At 43.0% G+C, this 24,528-nt stretch overlaps 1 protein-coding gene across 5 annotated transcripts in view; it reads right to left on the reverse strand.

Annotated features, from left to right (window-relative positions):
- Positions 1-569: 569 nt before the first annotated feature.
- The window catches only part of LOC146058238 (uncharacterized), a 232,965-nt gene continuing 209,006 nt past the window's right edge, over positions 570-24,528 (reverse strand). For all 5 annotated transcript variants that reach the window (XM_083170401.1, XM_083170400.1, XM_083170402.1 and 2 more), the window contains one exon: positions 570-1,349. In XM_083170401.1, the coding sequence (XP_083026527.1) occupies positions 724-1,349 (626 nt within the window). In that variant the 3' untranslated portion in view covers positions 570-723. The remainder of the gene's footprint in view (positions 1,350-24,528) is intronic.

Below are 24,528 nucleotides of genomic sequence, written 5' to 3' on the forward strand. Positions count from 1 at the left end.
TTCAACCTTTTTACCTTGCGGCACACAGATTTTAAAATGACACACCATGAGATCCCCATGAGATCCCCATAGGGAAAAACACATTGGCCCCCACAGGAAAAAAACAAACCCATTGGCTCCCATATAAAAAAATAATAATCACACTGGTCCCCACAGGTAACAAAAATAAAATACATTGGCCCTTTATATGAAAAGACGAGACCAGTAAATAAGAGTTGAACTGGTGGTGGCTGTAAACTGGTTTGGACATCTCCAGATCCGGGGGCACACTTGAGAACAGCTCAAGGCACACTAGTGTGCCACGGCACAGTGGTTGAAAAACAGTGCTCTACACATTGGGAAACTTATTGCTGACCCCTTGTATCCTAAAATAGTTTCAGTGCCACATAATAATGTCTTATTTTTATCTTCAAAATGGTGTTATAGATTTAATGTTCCACAACAGATAAAAAAAAAATACTGTTACGTGACATCACCCATCCTCATTCATACAAATGTTAGTTTATTTTGGGGAGGGTAGAGCAGAAGAGAATTTGTGTGATGGTTTCACTATATTCCCTATGCGCATTATTAGATGGATCCATAATTGGACACACCGCCCTCTACCTGGGGAGGACCAGACAACATAACCCTGTACCTTTAAATGCATTTGATGGAAAAAAGTTGTCCATGTTTTTTATTTCCAGTTAGTAAACAAGTCTTGTTATGTACGTGATGAGTAGTTTATTCAGATGGACTATTGTGAGTTCTAAGATGTCGGCAAAGACTTGAACTGTCCGAATAGCATTGCCCGCACATGGGACACACAAACGGCTTCTCCCCGGTGTGGATGCGCTGATGCTTGACAAGATCGGATCTCTGGACGAAACTCTTGCTGCAATATTTGCACGGATACGGCCTCTCCCCGGTGTGAATGCGATGATGTACCACAAGGTGACATTTCTGGACGAAACGTTTGCCACATTCTGTGCATGAAAACGGCTTCTCGCCAGAGTGAGTGTGCTGGTGCTTAGTGAGAGCAGATTTCCAGGGAAAGGATCTCCCGCACTCCTGGCATGAAAATGGACTTTCCCCGGAATGAGTCCTCTTATGCGCCAGTAAATGTGACCTCTGTTGAAAGGATTTCCCACAGCAAGAGCAGTGTAATGGTTTGTCCTCGGTGTGACATCGCTGGTGGGCGTTAAGAGCCAGTTTAGAGCTGAAACCCCTCCGGCAGACCGAGCACCTATACAGATTACTGGCTCTATGCGTCTGCAGATGGGTGACGAGGGCTGAATGATTAGGGAAACATTGCTGACACTCCGAGCACTGATGCGTCATCTCAGGATAGTGTGAGGAGGCGTGCGGACCTGTTGGGGACAGAAGTACTGAGATAAACCCTCTGTACATCAGCGGATGGGTCGTGTCATAATGTGTGATATAGTCTGTGCAGTTATACATATGTACCATACAGATATCAGGTATTATTAGCTGTATTCAGTACCATAAACAACTGTTACTTAGAAGATAATCCCATCATTCCCACGTTACCTTGGAGTTTGTCGAGAACGGTCTTGATTACTGCATATTTATAATATAAATTGACAGTTGAACTGACCTAGTCACTCCACACACATTGTCACAATGGAAGCAACCTTCTTTCTTTTAAACTTCTAGAATGTTGATGACCCAGACTCCTTCCCACACTGACATGAAGGGAAAACACCAACAAGAATGGGATGGGACAGTTAAGATGCCCACACACACACACACACCACAACGATTTTTTTTTTCAAAAACCGGCCGATCTCGATCGGATGTGCACTCCCGCGGGTCTTACATGCTGCATGAAAGATCAGAAGATCTAGCAAATGATCAATAGGAACGCACATCAGATCTTAAGATAAACCTTTGGTGAGGATGGGCGCTTGTCTGAAATCTTTTGTCCAGGATGGACAAAAAATGTCAAGGTTAATTTATGCGCACATCTTAAGATCACAGATCTATGGCACCTGAACCTATCCAAAAGGAGACAGCGAACTTGGAGGCATTACACTCAGTCTACGCTAGTTATTACCGCCATAAAATAGGCATAATAAATATATATAAATCATTAGGATACATGTTGGATAAGATGAGGACTGATAATAACGAAATCACAAAGACCACGGACGTATTAGTGCTGTATGAGGACACCAAGTGCTCATGCATCTTCTGTACCAATCTGCGGTTACCAGTAGAAGGATCTAGAACTGGTTTTGTATCCTGTATTGCTGGCGGAGAACATCATCACAGGCGATAATTGTTCTACTTTCCAACTTATTTTTTTCAGCCTCGGTGGTATTGGTTTAACGTATTTTGTGGAAAATTTTATTATGTGATGGTTGGATGTTATCGATCAACTTGTGCGCCTCACTGGGACTGTTCTGTGTTTTTTCACTTATTGTCCTCTTCCGCTTGTCTTCCATTTGTCTCTCTCCCAATCTCCTGACTTGCTCGGAGGTTTGCAGACACTTCAATTGTAGCTGGTGAGGATCCTCCGACAGATTTGACTTATCTGCCTCTCTCTGTGTCCTCCCCACCAGCCTTTCCCTAGGGAAGCTTTCTTCGCGCCTCTTCAACCGCTCTGCATTTTCTAACCATCTCTTGTGAGCTCTGATAAAATATGGCCTATAGCTTTTATTTATAGATGGTTTCAGGGATTAACGTCTATAACTGAGGCCAAATAAAGGTCTGGTGGGGATATTTCTGGTGTATGAGTAGCTTGTTATGTAGTTTCCCTTCTTTGATATCACTTTATATGAAAATGTAATGCACTGATTTACCGCGTCCCTTTTAACAACACAATAACATTTTTTTCCCTTACTTATTTTCTATAGACTCACAGTATTGTATATATTTTGTTACGTACACTAGAAAAGCAAAAATGGAACCGGTTCAGAGTCAAATAGCCGCAGGAACAGGTCCAAGGTCTGTTGGCTACACAGATAATTCAACATCCCCATATGTACAGCCGACATAGGGCGGATGTGAGCAGCTCAAACTACAGTCGTCCCCCATAAGGATGAAACCGTATTATAGTCATTGGGAGTCGGTGGCACAGCACTGGGAGGATGCAATCCAAATAAACACATGCCCTATGTGCGGTTACTCCCACTAAATAGGGGTGGCCAGTAGAAATCAGCTACCGTAACTGCTACTTAACCCTTTCAGTGCTAAAGGCCCCCATACATCACAAAGATATTGCACCTAATCGTACAATCTCAACTGGTTGTATGACTGATTGGATGACAACAGATTGTGAGTACATTGTGTGTCTAAAGACCACCAACGATTGCCGGGGAGTCAAAGGGAAAGTTGGACACAATTGTGATTGTAAGACAGGTCTTTCTGATGTATGGCCACCTTTAGTAAATTTGTCAAAATAGGTGTCCAAATTGGCAAACATTATTATTATTCATTATGACCTGAAATATTTACCTTATACAATATATTTTCTTTTATTTATTTTACACTTTTATTTTAATTTATATAACAAATTTGAGCGATGCTGGCATTTTTAGCATATATTTTGAAACATCTCTCAGAGAGATGTTAGCACTTGAAGGGTTAATATAATCATAATCACTTAATGGGGACTTGTCAGGTGGTTAACATTTATGGAACATTTTTATCTTTAAAATGTCCTGGATTGAAGCCTCATTATTCATATCAACCCAGATTCAACACTTTTTCGCATATGGGATAACTATATCCAATCTCAACCTCCTGACACAATACGCCAGGTACAACTGTGTTTTCCCCGTCTACAAAATACTAACTCAACCACATAATTCATTACTTTTAATAATATAGATGCACACCGCCATTATCACCGGCTCTTTCCGCGCTCTCTCCCCAGCTTTGTCTGGGGTATGTCGCCTTCATGCACTCAGTGCAAACCCGTATCCATTCCTCTACACCAATTTCCAATTCTTTCTCCCATATCCTCTTCTTTCTACCCTCTTCTATTACCCCTTCTTTCCCTTTCTATTTTCTAGTTTTACAAACCGTTGATATTTCATTTCCACAATAGACAAACACAACTTACTACAGCACAGCTACGATTGTAATTGCTAAATGTTAGGTCTAGTCTATTTCGACAAAAATTAAAATCAAATATGCTTTGGATGAACAAAAGACAATTGTTTCTCTCTTGCTCCCACGATGTACACTTTAACCCCTTCCTGACACAGCATGTTTTTGCCTTCCTGACAGAGCCCTTTTTTTCAAATCTGACATGTATCACTTAAGTGGGGATAACTTTTTTTTGTTTTTACTTATCCCAGTGATTTTGAGATTGTTTTCTCGTGACACATTGTACTTCAAATTAGTGGTAAATTTGGGTCGATACAGTCTGTGTTTTTTTGTGAAAAATACCAAAATGTCGTAAAAAAATGGAAAATTTAGCAATTTGCAAAATGTTAAATTTTCTGCTTGTGAGACAAATAATCATACCACTCAAAATAGTTAATAACTAACATAGACCATATGTCTACTTTATGTTTCCATCATTATTTCAACTTCCTTTTAATTTTTTTGGACACTAGGAGGCTTACAATATGAATAGCAAATTCTCAAGAAAATTTCAAACACTGATTTTTTTAGGGACCAGTTCAGTTCTGATGTGACTGAGGGACTTGTATGTGAGACACCCCCATAAATGATGCCATATCAAAAACTGCACCCCTCACAGTATTCAAAACAGCATTTTGGAAGTTTGTTAACCCTTTAGGTGTTTCACAGGAATTAAAACAAAGTGTAGGTGAAATTTCAAAATTTCATTTTTTTTGCAGATTTGCAATTTGAATACATTTTTCTAAGGAACACAGTAGATTTTACTAGAGAAATGTGACTAAAAATTGATTCCCCCAATTCTTTTGTTTTCATAAATATCCTATATGTGGCCCTAGTGTGCACGTTGACCAAACCACAGGCTTCATAATAGAAGGAGCACCTACTTGATTTTGGAGCCTCCTTTTTATGAGATTATTTTTTAGGCACCATGTAGGTTTCTAGGCACCATAAGATGCTAAAAGTTAGGAACCCCCCCACAAGTGACCCCATTTTGCAAACTACACCCCTCAGGAAATTCATCTAGGGGTATAGTGTACATTTCAAACCCCCAGGGGTTTCACCAATTGTGGTACAACTGGGCAGTGAAAATGAAAAATTACATTTTTTACACAAAAATGCAGTTCTGGCTCAAAATTTTTCATTTTCACAAGGAATGAAGGAGACAAAGCACCCCAAAATCTGTGCCCCAATTTCTCCCGAGTACGGCAATGCCTCACATGTGACCAAAAATACCATTTGGGTGCATGGCAGGACTCAGAAAGGAAGGAGTGATTTTTGGATTTTGCAGCTCAGATTCTGGTGGAATGTTGGTGGGTGCTATGTCGCATTAGCAAGACCCCCCAAGCACCAATACAGTGGAACCCCCCCACAAGTGACCCCATTTTGCAAACTACACCCCTCAGGGAATTCATCTAGGGGTATAGTGTACATTTCAAACCCCCAGGGGTTTCACCAATTTTGATACAACTGGGCAGTGAAAATGAAAAATTACATTTTTTTACACAAAAATGCAGTTCTGGCTCAAAATTTTTCATTTTCAGAAGGTATGAAGGAGAAAAAGCACCCCAAAATCTGTGCCCCAATTTCTCCCGAGTACGGCAATGCCTCACATGTGACCAAAAAATACCATTTGGGTGCATGGCAGGACTCAGAAGGGAAGGAGTGATTTTTGGATTTTGCAGCTCAGATTCTGGTGGAATGTTGGTGGGTGCTATGTCGCATTAGCAAGACCCCCCAAGCACCAATACAGTGGAACCCCCCCACAAGTGACCCCATTTTGCAAACTACACCCCTCAGGGAATTCATCTAGGGGTATAGTGTACATTTCAAACCCCCAGGGGTTTCACCAATTTTGATACAACTGGGCTGTGCAAATGAAAAATTACATTTTTTACACAAAAATGCAGTTCTGGCTCAAAATTTTTCATTTTCACAAGGAATGAAGGAGACAAAGCACCCCAAAATCTGTGCCCCAATTTCTCCCGAGTACGGCAATGCCTCACATGTGACCAAAAAATACCATTTGGGTGCATGGCAGGACTCAGAAAGGAAGGAGTGATTTTTGGATTTTGCAGCTCAGATTCTGGTGGAATGTTGGTGGGTGCTATGTCGCATTAGCAAGACCCCCCAAGCACCAATACAGTGGAACCCCCCCACAAGTGACCCCATTTTGCAAACTACACCCCTCAGGGAATTCATCTAGGGGTATAGTGTACATTTCAAACCCCCAGGGGTTTCACCAATTTTGATACAACTGGGCAGTGAAAATGAAAAATTACATTTTTTTACACAAAAATGCAGTTCTGGCTCAAAATTTTTCATTTTCAGAAGGTATGAAGGAGAAAAAGCACCCCAAAATCTGTGCCCCAATTTCTCCCGAGTACGGCAATGCCTCACATGTGAACAAAAAATACCATTTGGGTGCATGGCAGGACTCAGAAGGGAAGGAGTGATTTTTGGATTTTGCAGCTCAGATTCTGGTGGAATGTTGGTGGGTGCTATGTCGCATTAGCAAGACCCCCCAAGCACCAATACAGTGGAACCCCCCCACAAGTGACCCCATTTTGCAAACTACACCCCTCAGGGAATTCATCTAGGGGTATAGTGTACATTTCAAACCCCCAGGGGTTTCACCAATTTTGATACAACTGGGCAGTGAAAATGAAAAATTACATTTTTTTACACAAAAATGCAGTTCTGGCTCAAAATTTTTCATTTTCAGAAGGTATGAAGGAGAAAAAGCACCCCAAAATCTGTGCCCCAATTTCTCCTGAGTACGGCAATGCCTCATGTGTGACCAAAAAGTGGCAGGACTCAGAAGGGAAGGAGTGATATTTGGATTTTGCAGCACAAATTCTGGTGGAATGTTGGTGGGTGCTATGTCGCATTAGCAAGACCCCCAAACAGGGCCGACGCCACCACTAGGCAAATCTAGGCATTTGCCTAGGGCGCCGGCCACTGAAGGGAGGCATTTCGCCCCCCCCCCGTGCCGCGGGGGTACCTGTCCTGCGGCTGTGTATTCAAAGCTTGCGGCGGCGGCAGCGGGGGGTCCCTGCAGTCAAGAAATAACGAGCGCTATCCGCCTGGCTACGCGGAAGCGCTTCTGTTGTGGAAACACTGGCCGCACGCTGATTGGCTGAGATTCAGCCAATCAGCGTGCGCCGTGCGGCCAGTGTTTTCACAACAGAAGCCAGGCGGATAGCGCTCGTTATTTCTTGACTGCAGGGACCCCCCGCTGCCGCAAGCTTTATATACACAGCCGCAGGACAGGTACACCCCCCCGGCACTGGGGCGCCCCCACCCCGACTCGCCTGGGGCGCTCCGGTGCCTTGCACCGGCCCTGCCCCCAAAGCACCAATACAGTGGAACCCCCCCCACAAGTGACCCCATTTTGCAAACTACACCCCTCAGGGAATTCATCTAGGGGTATAGTGTACATTTAAAACCCCCAGGGGTTTCACCAATTTTGATACAACTGGGCAGTGAAAATGAAAAATTAAATTTTTTTACACAAAAATGCAGTTCTGGCTCAAAATTTTTCATTTTCAGATGGTATGAAGGAGAAAAAGCACCCCAAAATCTGTGCCCCAATTTCTCCCGAGTACGGCAATGCCTCACATGTGACCAAAAAATACCAGTTGGGTGCATGGCAGGACTCATGAAGGGAAGGAGTGATTTTTGGATTTTGCGGCTCAGATTCTGGTGGAATGAATGGTGGGTGCTATGTGGCATTAGCAAGACCCCCGAAGCACGGTGAAATTATGAACCTAATAATCCATAGATGTGTGGTATATTTTAAAACACTCCTTTATACATAGGCCGGGTTTGTCGGGGCAAGTGTCACACTGGAAAATAGTTTGCTTTCTTATTCCCTTTTTATAGCAATCTTTGCACCTTTTTTGTGTCCTGCCCTTTTTTCCAGTGGAGGGGATTTCATCAGGAAAATGCTGCCCTGGTACAATACGGGGGCCAGTACTAGAAGTACTGGGGCCCTCTGCCTGCTGGTTCAGAAATATTAGGCCCTTTATGACTTCCTCTTGAAAGTGCATAAATGTCCCCCTCTGGCTGGTAGAACGGAATAGCACGTAAGCGTTATACAGTGCCATCTGGATGATATACACGGCCAGCTTCTTGTACCAGATTTTTGTTTTCCGCAGGGCACTGTACGGCTTCAGTACCTGATCTGAAAGATCCACTCCGCCCATGTACCTATTGTAATCCAGGATACAATTAGGTTTTCAGGTGTGGGTACTGGTACCTCGTACAGGGACGGAGGTGGTACTGTCTCCGTGAATTGTTGTCAGTATAAGGACATCCCTCTTGTCCTTATATTTGACCAACAACATATTTTCGGTGCATATTCCCCTGCTTTCACCCCTTCTCATTACTTGGGCAATGTGCGTTTTTGGGAGGCCTCTTTGGTTCTTGCGCACAGTACCGCAAGCTGCTGTACCTCTTGAACCAAGGGCCTTAAACAAGGGGATGCTAGTGTAAAAGTTATCCACATAGAGGTGATAACCTTTATCCAGGAAGGGGTGCACTAAATCCCAGACAATTTTTCCACTAACACCTACGAGGGAGGGGGGGCATTCTGGCGGTTCAATTCTTGAATCCTTCCCTTCATATACCCTAAACATGTGGGTGTACCCTGAGGTGCTTTCACACAGCTTATACATTTTTATGCCATACCTTGCCCTCTTACTGGGAAGGTACTGGCGGAATTTAACCCTTCCTTTAAAATGTATAAGGGACTCGTCAATACAAATAAATTTTTCAGGGATGTACATCTCTGCAAATTTGGCACTGAAATGATCAATGACCGGCCTGACTTTGAATAGCCGGTCAAAGGTGGGATCATCTCTGGGTGGGCACTGTGCATTATCGTTGTAATGCAAAAATTTAAGGATTATCTCAAAACGAGCCCGAGTCATGGCCATACGGTAAAATGGGGTGCTGTACAGAACATCTGTACTCCAATATTGCCTAATTTCTGGCTTTTTTACTATGCCCATATGAAACACCAGACCCCAAAACGTCATCATCTCTACTGCATCTACAGGGGTCCACCTAGCAAATGATGACGTGGGGTTTTGAGCAATAAACTGCTGGGCATATAAATTAGTTTGGTCCACCATTAAATTTATAAAATCATCAGAGAAAAATAATTTGAAAAAGTCAATTTCTCTGAGACCTGTGGAATCAAATTGGATTCCTGGCATGGCCAAAAACTCAGGAACCTGGGGCTCAAAATTGTCTGGTGGTGGGGTCCATACGAGATCAATTATTGGGGGGGGGGGGGTCTCAGCTGCTCTACGGGGGCGTCTTTGAGGGGGTCCCTCATCACTAGAGGAGGAAGAGGAGCTTAAGATGAATCCTTCAAATTCCCCGCTTGCCTCACTGGCTGTGTCAGAGTCAGAGGCAAGCATGGCATATGCCTCCTCCGCTGAATACATTCTTCTGGATGACTGGGATGACATTTGGGATGACATTTGGGATGCCATTTTTATTTTTGGGTTTCTGGTAGTGAAATGTTTCAACACGTGTATAGTGTAGGGGGGGTACAAACTTTATTTCAACCCGGGGGGGTATGTAGTGTGTAGTGTGTATGTAGTGCAGAAAAAAAAAAAAGGTCCTGCACCAAAAATTGAGCACAGATGTTGGTCAGTAACGTCCGTCACTGAACAGCGCTCAAAGGCAACAGGAATTTGATCAAAAAAAAAAAAAAGATCAACCCTGTGCCGAAAAAGCTGATCAGTGATGTACGTCACTGATCAGCGCACAGTGGCCACAGGACACCCACAAAATCACAGTGTGTGTAAAAAAAAAAATTAAAAAAAGACCCCACAGCACCCTCAAAAAAAAAAAAAGGTGATCACTGATGCGACACTGATTACCAGTGAGGGGCAGCAGGTGCACAACCTTGGGTGCAACTGACAGTGCAACTGGCAGCAACTGACAGGTATACTGTATATAAAAAAAAAAAAACCCTGCACCCCCAAAAAGTTGCTGATCAGCACAGATATACTGATCAGCACAAAAGGGGGGGTAGCAGACACAAAATATAGCACTCTCTATCACTCTCTGTCACTATCTCTCTCTATCTATCACTCTATGACACTGCAGCAGCAGCACTGACAGTTATATATATAAAAAAAAACCTGCAGCCCCAAAAAGGGGGGGTAGCAGACACAAAATATAGCACTCTCTATCACGATCTCTCTCTATCTCTCTATCTCTCACTATCTCTCACTATTTATCACTCTATGACACTGCAGCAGCAGCAGCACTGACAGATATATATATAAAAAAACCCTGCACCCCCAAAAAGGGGGGGTAGCAGACACAAAATATAGCACTCTCTATCACTATCTCTCTATCTCTCTATCTATCACTATCTATCACTATCTATCACTCTATGACACTGCAGCAGCAGCACTGACAGTTATATATATATAAAAAAAAACCCTGCACCCCCAAAAAGGGGGGGTAGCAGACACAAAATATAGCACTCTCTGTCACTATCTCTCTCTATCTCTCTCTCTATCTCTCTATCACACTGCAGCAGCAGCAGGAAGTCACAAGAAGTCAGATCCAGGAAGCATCCAGCACGCTACAAGCAGTGATCAGGTAAGGTATTTGCAAGGATCAGGTAAGTATTTGCAAGGATCAGGTTAGTATCACGGCAGATAGGCACGGTGACCGCTCTGCACGCAATTCCAGACCGGAATGGCGTCTGCAGCGCAGTCGCCGTTAGTTTAAATGTCGCGCCTTGGCTGTGATTGGTCCGTGGGTCCCACAGACCAATCACAGCCTTGGGGGCAGGTGGGGTGAGGTGTCGTCGTCACCGATGACCCCCTCATGCCCCCTGACGCCCTGATTCGCTGGTAACACAGGAAAACGCTGTGAATGGCTGTTCACACTGAACAGCCAATCACAGCGATCGCCGACGGGGGGGCGGCATCGCAGCCCCCCCTGGGCATGCAGGGACATGTCTGCTGTCAGGGACAGCAGACATCGTCCCTCTGTCACTGCGTCTCTAGACGCAGTGACACTTTAAAGTCATGACGTACATTTATGCCATGTGTCGGGAAGTACATCCCGACCATGACGTAAATGTACGTCAAATGTCGGGAAGGGGTTAATGTCACAACTGGATCTCTGACAACACCCTTCAGACTTTGTATCCGCTAATCCAGCCATGTGTTGGGACTCCTTCACCTACAAGAATTATACTTTTGGAAAGTACCCAGAAAGCCCACATTATTAACGTCTTTGTTTAACTTGCTCGTTCCTTTTCCGGTTCATTATCCATTATATGACTTTGCAAACCATTAACCGTTCATCTACAATGTGATCTTTAATAAAAATGTATGGATATAAAAAAGAAAAAACATTTATGCAACAATTTACACAACATAACCAATCACATAATAGGCTTCAGGAGACATGATGACGCATGGTGTGTTCTGGCAGAAACATTGTTCCAATACAAGTTTATTAGGTATCATTTAGAAATTGAATATCAATGTGGATGTTTGAGAACAGCCCTGTGCTAATATGAAAGGTCATCAGTGGAATAAGACCATCACTCAGACTCACTATGACCTAGAGTGGCGCAAATGCAGATTCAGTGACAACACCTGGTTACTTTTGCGCCATATCAGGGAATATTTGGTTGAGCCATGGACTTGTGGGCAAAACTACAGCATAATCTGATGAGCAAATAAGGGATTTTGGCTTCTCGGATTACCTCAAACCACAAGGTTAATTAAGGATAATCTTGTGGTTTCCTTCATTTAACCTAATTGTTCCTGTTTATCGACTTCTATGGGGTTCCCCCCCCCCCCCCTGTAAAGTAGCTTATGGTGACCCTGGAGTAACAACTCAGCAATGCTTAGTAAATCAGGATTACACTATTATGCGGTGCTCCCTGCTTGGCTGTGATGACTACATGGAACAAAGAGGACCGATCTACACTGGATTAGGGGAGTATGGTTTTTTTTTTTGTTTTTTACAGGTGACCTATGGATTGCTTCTGGAGAAGGTAACTGATGGACTACAGGGTTTGCAGATAAGTATGCAGAGGAGGCTTGCTGGTACATGTAGTTCCACCAGTAAACACAAATGAATGGCTAAAGAAGTCCAGAACTTGTTAAAAAAAATACATGGGGGACCTATATTTTTCTAAATGAACTCTTTTATTCACTTTTACAACCAGCATTTCATATATCGGACTGATCAATGCAGACTTCATGTTCGGCAGTGATTTGTTTCCGGCAAACACGAATGAGTACACCGTTGGAAAACATGAATCCAGTAAACCGGAACTTATTGAAATACCAGAATTTTATTTTAATAATACACCAGTCTACGTTCATAACCAGCAGTTTAAACTCAACTGAAACCCGAATTATAGTACATTTACCCCAGTGTGTCTGCATGAAGTGGAGGAGACTGGGCGAGTAGGAGATCAGGATAATAATGCAAGCTGTGGGTGATCTTATAGAGGAGGGACGGTGAAGTGACATTTTCACTCTCTCCAGCCTGGCATTGTCAGATGGTTCCGTAGCAGGACACAATCCTTCTTACACGCCCACTTATAGGGACCAGAGATCAGGCATAATCTGCACTCGGGTGCCAAATAAGCACGGACATTCCGCACTTTTGTGGTTCATAAACCAGCTTTATTATATACTCGAAGGACTGTTTGCTCGGCTAGACCCCCAAAGATTTGTCTCTAGTGTGAATTTTACTGTGACGAACAAGATCGGAGCTCTGGTAAAAGCAGCGGCCGCACTGAGTACAAGCGAACGGCCTCTCCCCGGTGTGAGTGCGCTGATGGATCATCAAGTTGGACCTCCAGACAAAACATTTGCCACAGTCCGTGCACTTAAACGGCTTCTCGACAGAGTGAAAGCGCTGGTGCGTAGTGAGGGCAGACCTGCTGATAAAGCACCTCCCACATTCCGGGCATGAAAACGGTTTCTCCCCGGTGTGAATCTTCTTATGTGACAGGAGACGGGACCTCTGATGAAAGGATTTACCACAGTAAGAACAGGGATACAATCTGTCCTCTGTGTGACATCGCTGGTGTCTGGTAAGAGACAATTTGGAGGTGACACACACCCCGCAGACGGAGCATATATACAGGTTACTGGTGCTATGCGTTTGCTGATGGGTGACGAGGGCTGAATGATTAGGGAAACATTGCTGACACTCCGAACACTGATGCGTCATCTCAGGATAGTGTGAGGAGGCGTGCGGACCTGTTGGGGACAAAAGTACTGAGATAAACCCTCTGTACATTAGCGGATGGGTCGCGTCATCATGTGTGATATACTAAACATACTTATACATATGTACACCTTGTTCAGGATCATATGGATTTGTCCATAAAAGTTACACGCTCACCTTCCCACATTACATATGGGGTCAGTGTATATTACAAATACTAAAGCAGATGACACAGCCACTCTATCTACACTGGCACAGTGGAAGCAGCCATCTTTCATTATACACTACTAGAATCCTCTCTCCAGTGTTACAGCCATTGTAATGGTCATGGGCGATGAAAAGATGTTACATTGTAACATGGGATCCCAATCTGTCCATCACAAAATGAACCAGTTTCTGCTGGCACTGGTTTACTCACCTGAGTCAGGTGATTGTCCTAGCACCAACGGAAGACAAGTTTGCAGTCACATGACACCCACAGCCAATCCCCGATTAGCCAGGGGTATAAAAACGACTTCCTGGAGAGACAGGAGAGGCCAGTGCAATGTTGTCCATAGACCTGCTTAGATCTCTCCCATGAGTGCTAGACTCCACCTTGCTCCCGAACCCAGTCCTATACTATACCAACTCTTCCATTCTTGTGTATACAGCTATTACGATATTCTGATTGGTTCCATTTCAGGGTAATCCACTATGAAGCCATTCCGTTTCCATCCCGGTATTCTCAGTTATTGCGGTTCAATATTCAACATTCAGAAATCTGGATCCATCCCAGTCTGGAGAATTGTTGTTCTATTCATTCTGGTTCCATTTTAGTGAATCCCGTCTTCTGGCTCCATGTTATTCATTATCTGTGAAGAAGAATCCCATTGACTCCGTCCAGCACCCACGGTTTCCAGCAGAACTGCCTTTGTACATCAGCTTCTCACAGACCGTTATTACTACTCCTCCGTTCTACCATTATCCACGAGCAGAGACGACTGAAGGCCGCCAGATTCCCAATGTTCACAACAGATTCCAGGCCATCTTAGGACTCCAGTTCGGGTTCTACAGTATGTCACTATACTGGGGAGATCTCCCAACATACACCCACCTCTACCGTACACTAGCGCATCCCGGGATCACTATGTATCAGGCAACAGTAGGGAGACCCCGTGTCTACTCCAGGCCTAGTCTTGGGTGATCAGCCCCAGCACTGTGATATATGTATTAGCATGTGGTTTGAGGCTCACGCAGATGGTGGCAGTGCTGGGTTATAAAGGCCTGTGTTCTGCTTAGTGGATTGGAGGAACTCGGAGGCTTCAAATCTACAGTGTAAGGGACTGTCTGTATGGTGATAATGTGTAACCACATCCTCATGTGTGCCCATATATAATATACAGCACATTACCAGGGACTGAGATTGGTGATATTATACACAGTGATTACTCTGGGACTACACGCAGTGTAAGGGACTGTCTGTATGGTGATAATGTGTAACCACATCCTCATGTGTGCCCATATATAATATACAGCACATTACTAGGGACTGAGATTGGGGATATTATACACAGTGATTACTCTGGGACTACACGCAGTGTAAGGGACTGTCTGTATGGCTGATAATGTGTAACCACATCCTCATGTGCCCATATATAATATACAGCACATTACTAGGGACTGAGATTGGGGATATTATACACAGTGATTACTCTGGGACTACACACAGTGTAAGGGACTGACTGTATGGCTGATAATGTGTAACCACATCCTCATGTGTGCCCATATATAATATACAGCACATTACTAGGGACTGAGATTGGGGATATTATACACAGTGATTACTCTGGGACTACACGCAGTGTAAGGGACTGTCTGTATGGCTGATAATGTGTAACCACATCCTCATGTGTGACCATATATAACATACAGCACATTACTAGGGACTGAGATTGGGGATATTATACACAGTGATTACTCTGGGACTACACGCAGTGTAAGGGACTGTCTGTATGGCTGATAATATGTAACCACATCCTCATGTGTCCATATATAATATACAGCACATTACTAGGGACTGAGATTGGGGATATTATACATAGTGATTACTCTGGGACTACACGCAGTGTAAGGGACTGTCTGTATGGTGATAATGTGTAACCACATCCTCATGTGCCCATATATAATATACAGCACATTACTAGGGACTGAGATTGGGGATATTATACACAGTGATTACTCTGGGACTACACGCAGTGTAAGGGACTGTCTGTATGGTGATAATATGTAACCACATCCTCATGTGTGCCCATATATAATATACAGCACATTACTAGGGACTGAGATTGGGGATATTATACACAGTGATTACTCTGGGACTACACGCAGTATAAGGGACTGACTGTATGGCTGATAATGTGTAACCACATCCTCATGTGTGCCCATATATAATATACAGCACATTACTAGGGACTGAGATTGGGGATATTATACACAGTGATTACTCTGGGACTACACGCAGTGTAAGGGACTGTCTGTATGGCTGATAATATGTAACCACATCCTCATGTGCGCCCATATATAATATACAGCACATTACTAGGGACTGAGATTGGGGATATTATACAGTGATTACTCTGGGACTACACGCAGTGTAAGGGACTGTCTGTAAGGCTGATAATATGTAACCACATCCTCATGTGTGCCCATATATAATATACAGCACATTACCAGGGACTGAGATTGGGGATATTATACACATTGATTACTCAGGGGATACACGCAGTGTAAGGGACTGTCTGTATAGCTGATAATATGTAACCACATCCTCATGTGTGCCCATATATAATATACAGCACATTACCAGGGACTGAGATTGGGGATATTATACACAGTGATTACTCTGGGACTACACGCAGTGTAAGGGACTGTCTGTATGGCTGATAATGTGTAACCACATCCTCATGTGCCCATATATAATATACAGCACATTACTAGGGACTGAGATTGGGGATATTATACACAGTGATTACTCTGGGACTACACGCAGTGTAAGGGACTGTCTGTATAGCTGATAATGTGTAACTACATCCTCATGTGCGCCCATATATAATATACAGCACATTACTAGGGACTGAGATTGGGGATATTATACACAGTGATTACTCTGGGACTACACACAGTGTAAGGGACTGTCTGTATGACTGATAATATGTAACCACATCCTCATGTGTGCCCATATATAATATACAGCACATTACTAGGGACTGAGATTGGGGATATTATACACAGTGATTACTCTGGGACTACACGCAGTGTAAGGGACTGTCTGTATGGTGATAATGTGTAACCACATCCTCATGTGTGCCCATATATAATATACAGCACATTACTAGGGACTGAGATTGGGGATATTATACACAGTGATTACTCTGGGACTACACGCAGTGTAAGGGACTGTCTGTATGGTGATAATGTGTAACCACATCCTCATGTGTGACCATATATAGTATACAGCACATTACCAGGGACTGAGATTGGGGATATTATACACAGTGATTACTCTGGGACTACATGCAGTGTAAGGGACTGTCTGTGTGGCTGATAATGTGTAACCACATCCTCATGTGTCCATATATAATATACAGCACATTACTAGGGACTGAGATTGGGGATATTATACATAGTGATTACTCTGGGACTACACGCAGTGTAAGGGACTGACTGTATGGTGATAATGTGTAACCACACCCTCATGTGTGCCCATATATCATATACAGCACATTACTAGGGACTGAGATTGGGGATATTATACAGTGATTACTCTGGGACTACACGCAGTGTAAGGGACTGTCTGTATGGTGATAATGTGTAACCACATCCTCATGTGTCCATATATAATATACAGCACATTACTAGGGACTGAGATTGGGGATATTATACACAGTGATTACTCTGGGACTACACGCAGTGTAAGGGACTGTCTGTATGGCTGATAATGTGTAACCACATCCTCATGTGTGCCCATATATAATATACAGCACATTACCAGGGACTGAGATTGGGGATATTATACACAGTGATTACTCTGGGACTACACGCAGTGTAAGGGACTGTCTGTATGGCTGATAATGTGTAACCACATCCTCATGTGTGTCCATATATAATATACAGCACATTACCAGGGACTGAGATTGGTGATATTATACACAGTGATTACTCTGGGACTACACGCAGTGTAAGGGACTGTCTGTATGGCTGATAATGTGTAACCACATCCGCATGTGCCCATATATAATATACAGCACATTACTAGGGACTGACATTGGGGATATTATACGCAGTGATTACTCTGAGACTACATGCAGTGTAAGGGACTGTCTGTGTGGCTGATAATGTGTAACCACATCCTCATGTGTCCATATATAATATACAGCACATTACTAGGGACTGAGATTGGGGATATTATACACAGTGATTACTCTGGGACTACACGCAGTGTAGGGGACTGTCTGTATGGTGAAAATGTGTAACCACATCCTCATGTGTCCATATATAATATACAGCACATTACTAGGGACTGAGATTGGGGATATTATACACAGTGATTACTCTGGGACTACACGCAGTGTAAGGGACTGTCTGTATGGCTGATAATGTGTAACCACATCCTCATGTGTGCCCATATATAATATACAGCACATTACCAGGGACTGAGATTGGGGATATTATACACAGTGATTACTCTGGGACTACACGCAGTGTAAGGGACTGTCTGTATGGCTGATAATGTGTAACCACATCCTCATGTGTGTCCATATATAATATACAGCACATTACCAGGGACTGAGATTGGTGATATTATACACAGTGATTACTCTGGGACTACACGCAGTGTAAGGGACTGTCTGTATGGCTGATAATGTGTAACCACATCCTCATGTGCGCCCATATATAATATACAGCACATTACTAGGGACTGAGATTGGTGATATTATACACAGTGATTACTCTGGGACTACACGCAGTGTAAGGGACTGCCTGTATGACTGATAATGTGTAACCACATCCGCATGTGCCCATATATAATATACAGCACATTACCAGGGAGTGAGATTGGGGATATTATACAGTGATTACTCTGGGACTACACGCAGTGTAAGGGACTGTCTGTATGGCTGATAATGTGTAACCACATCCTCATGTGTGCCCATATATAATATACAGCACATTATCAGGGACTGAGATTGGGGATATTATACAGTGATTACTCTGGGACTACACGCAGTGTAAGGGACTGTCTGTATGGCTGATAATGTGTAACCACATTCTCATGTGTGCCCATATATAATATACAGCACATTACTAGGGACTGAGATTGGGGATATTATACACAGTGATTACTCTGGGACTACACGCAGTGTAAGGGACTGTCTGTATGGCTGATAATGTGTAACCACATCCTCATGTGTGCCCATATATAATATACAGCACATTACTAGGGAGTGAGATTGGGGATATATACACAGTGATTACTCTGGGACTACACGCAGTGTAAGGGACTGTCTGTATGGCTGATAATGTGTAACCACATCCGCATGTGCCCATATATAATATACAGCACATTACCAGGGACTGAGATTGGGGATATTATACACAGTGATTACTCTGGGACTACACGCAGTGTAAGGGACTGTCTGTATGGCTGATAATATGTAACCACATCCTCATGTGTGCCCATATATAATATACAGCACATTACTAGGGACTGAGATTGGGGATATTATACACAGTGATTACTCTGGGACTACACGCAGTGTAAGGGACTGTCTGTATGGTGATAATGTGTAACCACATCCTCATGTGTGCCCATATATAATATACAGCACATTACCAGGGACTGAGATTGGGGATATTATACACAGTGATTACTCTGGGACTACACGCAGTGTAAGGGACTGTCTGTATGGTGATGATGTGTAACCACATCCTCATGTGTGCCCATATATAATATACAGCACATTACCAGGGACTGAGATTGGGGATATTATACAGTGATTACTCTGGGACTACACGCAGTGTAAGGGACTGTCTGTATGGTGATAATGTGTAACCACATCCTCATGTGCCCATATATAATATACAGCACATTACCAGGGACTGAGATTGGGGATATTATACACAGTGATGACTCTGGGACTAAACGCAGTGTAAGGGACTGTCTGTATGGCTGATAATATGTAACCACATCCTCATGTGTGCCCATATATAATATACAGCACATTACCAGGGACTGAGATTGGGGATATTATACAGTGATTACTCTGGGACTACACGCAGTGTAAGGGACTGTCTGTATGGTGATAATGTGTAACCACATCCTCATGTGCCCATATATAATATACAGCACATTACCAGGGACTGAGATTGAGGATATTATACACAGTGATTACTATGGGACTACACGCAGTGTAAGGGACTGTCTGTATGGTGATGATGTGTAACCACATCCTCATGTGTGCCCATATATAATATACAGCACATTACCAGGGACTGAGATTGGGGATATTATACAGTGATTACTCTGGGACTACACGCAGTGTAAGGGACTGTCTGTATGGTGATAATGTGTAACCACATCCTCATGTGTGCCCATATATAATATACAGCACATTACCAGGGACTGAGATTGGGGATATTATACACAGTGATTACTCTGGGACTACACGCAGTGTAAGGGACTGTCTGTATGGCTGATAATATGTAACCACATCCTCATGTGTGCCCATATATAATATACAGCACATTACTAGGGACTGAGATTGGGGATATTATACACAGTGATTACTCTGGGACTACACGCAGTGTAAGGGACTGTCTGTATGGTGATAATGTGTAACCACATCCTCATGTGTGCCCATATATAATATACAGCACATTACCAGGGACTGAGATTGGGGATATTATACACAGTGATTACTCTGGGACTACACGCAGTGTAAGGGACTGTCTGTATGGTGATGATGTGTAACCACATCCTCATGTGTGCCCATATATAATATACAGCACATTACCAGGGACTGAGATTGGGGATATTATACAGTGATTACTCTGGGACTACACGCAGTGTAAGGGACTGTCTGTATGGTGATAATGTGTAACCACATCCTCATGTGCCCATATATAATATACAGCACATTACCAGGGACTGAGATTGGGGATATTATACACAGTGATGACTCTGGGACTAAACGCAGTGTAAGGGACTGTCTGTATGGCTGATAATATGTAACCACATCCTCATGTGTGCCCATATATAATATACAGCACATTACCAGGGACTGAGATTGGGGATATTATACAGTGATTACTCTGGGACTACACGCAGTGTAAGGGACTGTCTGTATGGTGATAATGTGTAACCACATCCTCATGTGCCCATATATAATATACAGCACATTACCAGGGACTGAGATTGAGGATATTATACACAGTGATTACTATGGGACTACACGCAGTGTAAGGGACTGTCTGTATGGTGATGATGTGTAACCACATCCTCATGTGTGCCCATATATAATATACAGCACATTACCAGGGACTGAGATTGGGGATATTATACAGTGATTACTCTGGGACTACACGCAGTGTAAGGGACTGTCTGTATGGTGATAATGTGTAACCACATCCTCATGTGCCCATATATAATATACAGCACATTACCAGGGACTGAGATTGGGGATATTATACACAGTGATGACTCTGGGACTAAACGCAGTGTAAGGGACTGTCTGTATGGCTGATAATATGTAACCACATCCTCATGTGTGCCCATATATAATATACAGCACATTACCAGGGACTGAGATTGGGGATATTATACAGTGATTACTCTGGGACTACACGCAGTGTAAGGGACTGTCTGTATAGTGATAATGTGTAACCACATCCTCATGTGCCCATATATAATATACAGCACATTACCAGGGACTGAGATTGGGGGTATTATACACAGGGATTACTCAGGGAATACACGCAGTGTAAGGGACTGTCTGTATGGCTGATAATATGTAACCACGTCCTCATGTGTGCCCATATATAATATACAGCACATTACTAGGGACTGAGATTGGGGATATTATACACAGTGATTACTCTGGGACTACACGCAGTGTAAGGGACTGTCTGTATGGTGATAATGTGTAACCACATCCTCATGTGTCCATATATAATATACAGCACATTACCAGGGACTGATATTGGTGATATTATACACAGTGATTACTCTGGGACTACACGCAGTGTAAGGGACTGTCTGTATGGCTGATAATGTGTAACCACATCCTCATGTGTGCCCATATATAATATACAGCACATTACCAGGGACTGAGATTGGGGATATTATACAGTGATTACTCTGGGACTACACGCAGTGTAAGGGACTGTCTGTATGGCTGATAATGTGTAACCACATCCGCATGTGCCCATATATAATATACAGCACATTACCAGGGACTGAGATTGGGGATATTATACAGTGATTACTATGGGACTACACGCAGTGTAAGGGACTGTCTGTATGGTGATAATGTGTAACCACATCCTCATGTGTGCCCATATATAATATACAGCACATTACCAGGGACTGAGATTGGGGATATTATACAGTGATTACTCTGGGACTACACGCAGTGTAAGGGACTGTCTGTATGGCTGATAATATGTAACCACATCCTCATGTGTGCCCATATATAATATACAGCACATTACTAGGGACTGAGATTGGGGATATTATACACAGTGATTACTCTGGGACTACACGCAGTGTAAGGGACTGTCTGTATGGTGATAATATGTAACCACATCCTCATGTGTGCCCATATATAATATACAGCACATTACCAGGGACTGAGATTGCGGATATTATACAGTGATTACTCTGGGACTACATGCAGTGTAAGGGACTGTCTGTATGGTGATAATGTGTAACCTCATCCTCATGTGTGCCCATATATAATATACAGCAAATTACTAGGGACTGAGATTGGGGATATTATACAGTGATTACTATGGGACTACACGCAGTGTAAGGGACTGTCTGTATGGTGATAATGTGTAACCACATCCTCATGTGTGCCCATATATAATATACAGCACATTACCAGGGACTGAGATTGGGGATATTATACACAGTGATTACTCTGGGACTACATGCAGTGTAAGGGACTGTCTGTATGGTGATAATGTGTAACCTCATCCTCATGTGTGCCCATATATAATATACAGCAAATTACTAGGGACTGAGATTGGGGATATTATACAGTGATTACTATGGGACTACACGCAGTGTAAGGGACTGTCTGTATGGTGATAATGTGTAACCTCATCCTCATGTGTGCCCATATATAATATACAGCAAATTACTAGGGACTGAGATTGGGGATATTATACAGTGATTACTATGGGACTACACGCAGTGTAAGGGACTGTCTGTATGGTGATAATGTGTAACCACATCCTCATGTGTGCCCATATATAATATACAGCACATTACCAGGGACTGAGATTGCGGATATTATACAGTGATTACTCTGGGACTACATGCAGTGTAAGGGACTGTCTGTATGGTGATAATGTGTAACCTCATCCTCATGTGTGCCCATATATAATATACAGCAAATTACTAGGGACTGAGATTGGGGATATTATACAGTGATTACTATGGGACTACACGCAGTGTAAGGGACTGTCTGTATGGTGATAATGTGTAACCACATCCTCATGTGTGCCCATATATAATATACAGCACATTACTAGGGACTGAGATTGGGGATATATACACAGTGATTACTCTGGGACTACACGCAGTGTAAGGGACTGTCTGTATGGTGATAATATGTAACTACATCCTCATGTGTGCCCATATATAATATACAGCACATTACTAGGGACTGAGATTGGAGATATTATACACAGTGATTACTCTGGGACTACACGCAGTGTAAGGGACTGTCTGTATGGCTGATAGTGTGTAACCACATCCTCATGTGTGCCCATATATAATATACAGCACATTACTAGGGACTGAGATTGGGGATATTATACAGTGATTACTCTGGGACTACATGCAGTGTAAGGGACTGTCTGTATGGCTGATAATATGTAACCACGTCCTCATGTGTGCCCATATATAATATACAGCACATTACCAGGGACTGAGATTGGGGATATTATACACAGTGATTACTCTGGGACTACACGCAGTGTAAGGGACTGTCTGTATGGCTGATAATATGTAACCACATCCTCATGTGTCCATATATAATATACAGCACATTACCAGGGACTGAGATTGGGGATATTATACACAGTGATTACTCTGGGACTACACGCAGTGTAAGGAACTGTCTGTATGGCTGATAATATGTAACCACATCCTCATGTGTCCATATATAATATACAGCACATTACCAGGGACTGAGATTGCGGATATTATACAGTGATTACTCTGGGACTACACGCAGTGTAAGGGACTGTCTGTATGGCTGATAATATGTAACCACGTCCTCATGTGTGCCCATATATAATATACAGCACATTACCAGGGACTGAGATTGGGGATATTATACAGTGATTACTCTGGGACTACACGCAGTGTAAGGGACTGTCTGTATGGTGATAATATGTAACTACATCCTCATGTGTGCCCATATATAATATACAGCACATTACTAGGGACTGAGATTGGGGATATTATACAGTGATTACTCTGGGACTACACGCAGTGTAAGGGACTGTCTGTATGGCTGATAGTGTGTAACCACATCCTCATGTGTGCCCATATATAATATACAGCACATTACTAGGGACTGAGATTGGGGATATTATACACAGTGATTACTCAGGGGATACACGCAGTGTAAGGGACTGTCTGTATGGCTGATAATATGTAACCACATCCTCATGTGCCCATATATAATATACAGCACATTACTAGGGACTGAGATTGGGGATATTATACACAGTGATTACTCTGGGACTACACGCAGTGTAAGGGACTGTCTGTATGGCTGATACTGTGTAACCACATCCTCATGTGCCCATATATAATATACAGCACATTACTAGGGACTGAGATTGGGGATATTATACACAGTGATTACTCTGGGACTACACGCAGTGTAAGGGACTGTCTGTATGGCTGATAATGTGTAACCACAT

Source organism: Crinia signifera, chromosome 2 (genome assembly GCF_055691185.1).
Source record: "Crinia signifera chromosome 2, ASM5569118v1, whole genome shotgun sequence".
In the NCBI taxonomy this organism is placed as follows: Eukaryota; Metazoa; Chordata; class Amphibia; order Anura; family Myobatrachidae; genus Crinia; species Crinia signifera.